This window comes from Cherax quadricarinatus, chromosome 2, assembly GCF_038502225.1.
Source record: "Cherax quadricarinatus isolate ZL_2023a chromosome 2, ASM3850222v1, whole genome shotgun sequence".
Lineage (NCBI taxonomy): Eukaryota > Metazoa > Arthropoda > Malacostraca > Decapoda > Parastacidae > Cherax > Cherax quadricarinatus.
In genome coordinates this window covers 81,665,796-81,672,707 of record NC_091293.1, presented here as the reverse complement: position 1 = coordinate 81,672,707, position 6,912 = coordinate 81,665,796, and the positions used below count along the sequence as shown (strand labels likewise).

The following is a 6,912-nucleotide window of genomic DNA, read 5'->3' as shown; positions in this document are numbered from 1 at the left end:
TAACCCAACAAAAAGCTGCAGTAAGAATAATCACTAAATCCCATCCCTGGCAGCACACCCCCCCACTCTTCAAAGATCTAAACTTACTCCCAGTTCAGTACATCCACACTTACTACTGTGCAATCTATATCTACAGGGCCTTAAACTCCAATATCAACCTTGACCTAAAACGCTTTCTTGATAGTTGTGACAGAACCCACATGCATAACACCAGAAACAAACATCTCTACGACATTCCCCGTGTCCGACTAAACCTTTACAAAAATTCAATGTATGTCAAAGGCCCCAAAATCTGGAATACCCTACCTGAGAACTCTAGAACTGCAGACACCTTCATCACCTTCAAAACTACCATTAGAAAACATCTTATCTCCCTGATACACCCCGTCAACTAACTACACGAATACCACCTGGTGGTTCACACTTACACTCACTCATTTGACCATAAACAGAAACAGAAATATTAATCTCAGTCTTAAAATAATGAATCCTGTGATACTCCAATACTGAAACTATATACTGTGCCAAAACAAAAGCATTCACATTGCTAAACTCACAGACTAGTATTTAGTCACTTAGCCATAATACCAACTTACCTCATAATTTGTAATATTTTACAATTAAGAATAAAACTAAGTATGCCCGAAATGCCTAGCCATGCTAAGTGTTCTAGTGGTACACTCTGTAATCACAATTTTACTACATGTAAACCAAACAATAACCAAATTTCTGTAAACTCAGCATTGTAATCCTTATAGAGAATAAACTTTGAATTTGAATTTGAATTTGAATAAGTCGCTAACTGTTCTGGAAAAATTAATACGAATAATCTACCTATAATATCATTTTGTATAGCTTGTTATATAATGCTGGTCTTGAATCACCTTGAAATTTCAAGAAACTTGGTCATGTTCCCACTCCTGACATTTTTTAAATAAATGTTTTAAATTATGGGTAATGAATCTAATATTCCTTAAAAATGTACTTGACGAGCCTCATATTCCTGAAAGACATACATATTTTTATTGATCATTGCACTACGGCGATCATATGCTACAAATATGACCAATAAAAGTATCATTACATTTATTATTTTGGTTAAAAGATTATCTAATTAATTACTGAGAAAAATATACCCGCCACGAGAAGCAATGAGAGTGGGATGAGACTGGTAGCTGAACCAGTTAAGAGTCTGGGTTGTGGCTTGGCTGACTGGTCCAAGTTACAGTTTTGTGCTAACTCCGCTGCTATACTCGGGTGTGAGTCTTGACATTGTTCAAGAATCAGGTAAGAGAGAAGTGGCTTGTAACAATTGTCGAAATGCTCTGTGCAGGAAGTGCAGTATCCACTCTGGTAGATGGCACACGTCTGCAATACATAAAGACATGATTTTTTTTGTTTACACAGAGTTTGACAAGGTTAGGTTAAGGATCCCTAGCTTTATTGACAAGCTATTTACAGGTTAAGGATCCCAGCTTTATTGACAAGCTATTTACAGGTTAAGGATCCCTAGCTTTATTGACAAGCTATTTACAGGTTAAGGATCCCTAGCTTTATTGACAAGCTATTTACAGGTTAAGGATCCCTAGCTTTATTGATAAGCTATTTACAGGTTAAGGATCCCTAGCTTTATTGACAAGCTATTTACAGGTTAAGGATCCCTAGCTTTATTGACAAGCTATTTACAGGTTAAGGATTCCTAACTTTATTGGCAAGCTAAGAGCTGTTACCTACATCAGCTCATTTGAAACCATTTTTATTGTTATGAAACATACAAGTAGGGAGCAGGATGAAGTTGGAGCCATCTGTGGGCCAGCATTTTCATTTGATCAACTGACTTTATCTCGTTGACATCATTATGCTGTACGAATGTGTTCCATACTCGAGTCATCCTGGGTATGTATGATCTCAGATGGAGTGATGTTCTGGAGAAGGGTACAGTCAGAGTGAAGTTGCTGCTTTCTGCCCGTCTTGTGGCATAAAAGCTTGTTTCACGCTGTCCTCAAAGTGGATCTAAGTGTGGTACTTTGACAATATTGGCCTTGTACATAACAGTAAGGCCACCCACATCCTTCCTGTGTTGAAGGCTCTGCTGAAATGACAGGTCTATCCAGGATGTGTCCAGGCGAGAGATGAGACGTCTTGTTCTGTTCTCTACTTTGTCAAGCAGTCGCAGATGAGAGGGGGGGGGCAGGCAAACCAAGAAAGTGGAGCATACTCAAGATGTGAGCGTACTTGTGCCTCGTACAGAATCTTGCAGCCCCTACTGTCAAGCAGATGCGAGATATGGCGAAGTGCTGTAAGCTTCTGGCTGCCTTGTTTGCAAGATTTACAACATGGTTCTTCATGGTTAGTTTGGAGTCAAATTTCACCCCAAAGATATCAACTTCTCCAGGTGCCAACACCCTCCCATTCATCCTTACTACTGCACCAGCATTACCATCTCTCTCTCTCTCTCTCTCTCTCTCTCTCTCTCTCTCTCTCTCTCTCTCTCTCTCTCTCTCTCTCTCTATCTATCTATCTATCTATCTCTATCTCTCTCAAGTTATGTATGTCATCATTAAAGAGTGGAATCAGTGCATGAGGAGTTTCCATTAGAAATGTTAGAGAAATGCAAAAAGCAGGTTGGGATATAGTTTTGAAATGGTTAGTACATTTGTTCAGTAAATGTGTAAATGGGGAAAATGTTCCAAGGGATTGGTAGAGAGTGTGCATAGTTACATTTTATAAAGGAAAGGGGGATAAAAAGTAAGAATTAGACAGGAATAAGCCTGTTGAAAGAATTGAGGGTAAGCCGAGAACAGGATCGCAGATGAACAAGGAGGCTTTAGAATGGGTAGGGGATGTGCAGAGCAAGTGTTTACATTGAAGCATATAAGTGAGCAGTATTTAGATAAAGGTAAGGAAATTTTCGTTGCCTTTATGGATTTAGAGAAAGCATATGATAGGGTGGATAGGGGAGCAACATGGCATATGTGTCAAGAGCATGGAATAGGTGGTAGGTAACTTAAAGCTGTTAAAAGTTTTGTGTGGCCCGGTGGTCTGGTGGCTAAAGCTCCCGCTTCACACACGGAGGGCCCGGGTTCGATTCCCGGCGGGTGGAAACATTTGACACGTTTCCTTACACCTGTTGTCCTGTTCACCTAGCAGCAAATAGGTACCTGGGTGTTAGTCGACTGGTGTGGGTCGCATCCTGGGGGACAAGATTAAGGACCCCAATGGAAATAAGTTAGACAGTCCTCGATGACGCACTGACTTTCTTGGGTTATCCTGGGTGGCTAACCCTCCGGGGTTAAAAATCCGAACGAAATCTTATCTTATCTTATCTTATCTTAAGGATAGTGGAGCTCAGGTTAGGGTAGGGGAGAGGGATATTATTTCCCATTTAAAATAGACTTTAGACAGAGTTACATGGTGTCACCATGATAGTTTAACATATTTAGATGGGGGCTGTAAAATTATGTGTGGTTCCTGCCTCCACTACCTCACTTGCCAGGCTATTCCACTTCCTGACAACTCTATAACTGAAGAAATACTTCCTAACATCCTTTTGACTCATCTGAGTCTTCAGCTTCTAATCGTGACCCCTTGTTTCTGCGTCCCCTCTCTGGGACATCCTGTCTCTGTCCACCTTATCTATTCCTCACAGCATTTTGTATGTCGTTTTCATGTCTTCCCTAACCCTCCTGCCCTCCAGTGTCGTCAGGCCGATTTCCCTTAACCTTTCTTCGTAGGACATTCCCCTTAGCTCTGGAACTAACCTTGTCGCAAACCTTTGCACTTTCTCTAATTTCTTGACATGCTTGACCAGGTGTGAGTTCCAAACTGGTGCTGCATACTCCAGTATGGGCCTGACGTACACGGTGTACAGAGTCTTGAACGATTTCTTATTGAGGTATCGGAACGCTCTTCTCAGGTTTGCCAGGCGCCCGTATGCCGCATCAGTTATCTGGTTGATGAAAGTTAAGACACTTGTGCAACATCTGGTTGCACAAGTGTCTTAACTTTCATCTTGTCGGTATTGTATACCTGTCTTGCACAACTATCTGGTTGATGTGTGCTTCAGGAGACGTGCTCGGTGTTATACTCACCCCAAGATCTTTCTCCTTGAGTGAGGTTTGCAGCCTTTGGCCTCCTAGCCTATACTCTGTCTGCGGTCTTCTTTGCCCATCTCCGATATTTATGACTTTGCATTTGGCTGGGTTAAATTCGAGGAGCCAGTTGCTGGACCAGGTGTCCAGTCTGTCCAGGTCTCTTTGAAGTCCTGCCTGATCCTCAACTGATTTTATTCTCCTCATTAACTTCACATCATCTGCGGACAGGGAGACTTCTGGGTCTATCCCTTCCATCATGTCGTTCACATGTACCATCAATAGCACTGGTCCTAGAACTGACCCCTGTTGGACCCCACTGGTCACAGGCGCCCTCTGCGAAACCTCATCATGTACCATGACTCATCATATCTAGAAGTATAAATAATAGAAGTCCTCAGGTTGTTCAACTCTATATATCCTTGGTTAGGCCTCATTTAGACTATGCTGCTCAGTTCTGGTCACCGTATTACAGAATGGATATAAATGCTCTGGAAAACGTACAGAGGAGGATGACGAAGATGATCCCATATATCAGAAATCTTCCCTATGAGGATAGACTGAGAGCCCTGAATCTGCACTCTCTAGAAAGGCGTAGAATTAGGGAGGATATGATCGAGGTGTATAAATGGAAAACAGGAATAAAAAAAGGGGATGTAAATAGCGTGCTGAAAATTTCCAGCCAAGACAGGACTCGCAGCAATAGTTTCAAGTTGCCGCGGGGGCGTTGACCCCAAAACCCTCTCCAGGTATACTCCAGGTATTAATCATTAATTAATTTTATAATTTATTAATATTTATTAATTAATATTTACTAATTTATTAATATTTATTAATTAATATTTACTAATTTATTAATATTTATTAATTTATTAAGATTTATTAATTTATTAATGTTTATGTTTGAGGAAACACCTATACTACTCAAGTAAGTTTTGAAAATAGTCGAGTCTATATTCAAGTTCTTAAATGCGTCCAAAACTAACTAATGATGCAACATTTGCGTATTATCAAGTGATGCAATTTTTCATTCTTAGAAGCTTCGGGTCATGTTTCGTCACCAACATTTAGCACAATGTTAGGATGGTCTATAAGTTTTTGTTAATGCCCAAGGGCTTTTAGACGTTTCCACAGCTGTCGAGGATTTCTTTCATATTTTACAAGTTTAGAACTAGAGTGCCGTTCCTGTGGCCACCTTATATCATAGATGCATTTGATAGCCCTATAAAATTTCCAGACTAGTTTATAATAATATATAGAAGCTTCACTTCAAGAGCTAGACCTCACTTTGCCTCTGTAAGATTACTGTTTGATACTAAATAGCGTATATTAAGTGATAAATATTTATTAAACTGTTGCAAATGGCACAAAATAAGTTGAATTTAAAAATTTTAGTCTTTAAGTTGTCTGCCGATAAGACAGTTAAATGTAATAACTATTTTAGGTAAAAAACTCTTAGAATCTTCTAGGGATATGTTCCATATTTTCTGGTCTTTTAAAACGTGTATGGAATCTCTGTTTATGTTGAGTCGAGCTTGTGGGATATCAAGGAGATATTTCCTTCTTGTATCTTATCTGTTGTAGTCCTCTAGGAAGAGCTTAATGGTTGGGTTTATATTTACATTAAATGTGATATATACAAAACATGGGCAGTAGCAAATGTAGATATTGAATAGTGATGGAGGGGGGGGGTTACTGTTTGGAACATCATTGATTGATCATTATAACTGCAGAATTGTGCTCAGTAACGATGGGTTTTAGGTAATTTGTTGTTGCAGATCTTTTATACTGTAAGTTAATTATGAATGGATTAGAAAATAGTAACGATTAAGTTAGAAGGTTGAGATACTAATATAGTAAAGCATTTGGTATACTGTCTTTGTTGCTGTCGACCTTAATTATCTTGAAGACAGTTACCTTGACAAATATGAAGGAACTGTGAGACAAGAAACTTGTGCAGACAATTAGAACGAGGATAAGTAAGTAAGTAAGTAAGTAAATTTATTCAGGTATACACAATACAGTTACACAGAATTATCATACATAGCAGCATATGTGTAGAGAACCTAGGATAACCCAAAAAAGTCAGACAGAGTGACTTATTTCCATTGGGGTCCTTTTACCTTATTATTATAATATAAAGGTTATAATATTTTCTTATTATTCTATAATGAAGATAACATTTTATTATCATACTAAAAAGACTATCTACTACACGAGGGTCATTAAGACTATCTACAATACGAGGGTCATTAAGACTATCTACTACCCGAGGGTCATTACGACTATCTACAATACGAGGGTCATTACTAGGGACATTACTAGGGATATGTAGGGATATGTAAGAAGAGTTCAGAAAGTTAACATGGATGAAGAACTTTATACCTGTTCATCTGAGTTCCTGAAGTCCTCGCAATCTAAGCAGCTCAAACCAGTCAGAGAAATATTAGTGTGCCAATCCCTTTTCGTCTCACATTCAGGTTCCTGCAAGAATGAACTAATAAGTCATAATGCAAAATATAGTTGCAATAACTATGTACACACAAATATACAATTTCTCCCAAAACCTTTAAATCCAGCGAATGTATTTCAACAGCAGTGGGTCATTAGACATCCAGATAATTTCTTCTAAATCAAAACTGTTTATTATATTATAATTTTATCTAACACGCTACATTATTTTTATATAAACTCTATTTTTATATTTCACTAGTGGTTAATAATACAGGAATGCCGTGCATAGAGTTGTTAATAGGTGCCGAAATAGATCGGTGCTTTGCAGAGCCGCGTTGTTTGAAACATTGTTTTAATGTGTTATAGT

The 6,912-nt window shown here is 38.7% G+C and overlaps 1 protein-coding gene across 1 annotated transcript in view; it reads right to left on the bottom strand.

The window, feature by feature from the left end:
- Positions 1-247: 247 nt before the first annotated feature.
- Positions 248-6,912, bottom strand: part of LOC128684422 (uncharacterized) — a 205,428-nt gene continuing 198,763 nt past the window's right edge. Inside the window, exons 4-5 of the mRNA XM_070089366.1 lie at positions 6,477-6,575; positions 248-1,368 (exon numbers count right to left, since the gene is read on the bottom strand). Coding sequence (XP_069945467.1) covers positions 1,111-1,368; positions 6,477-6,575 — 357 coding nt within the window. The 3' untranslated portion in view covers positions 248-1,110. The remainder of the gene's footprint in view (positions 1,369-6,476; positions 6,576-6,912) is intronic.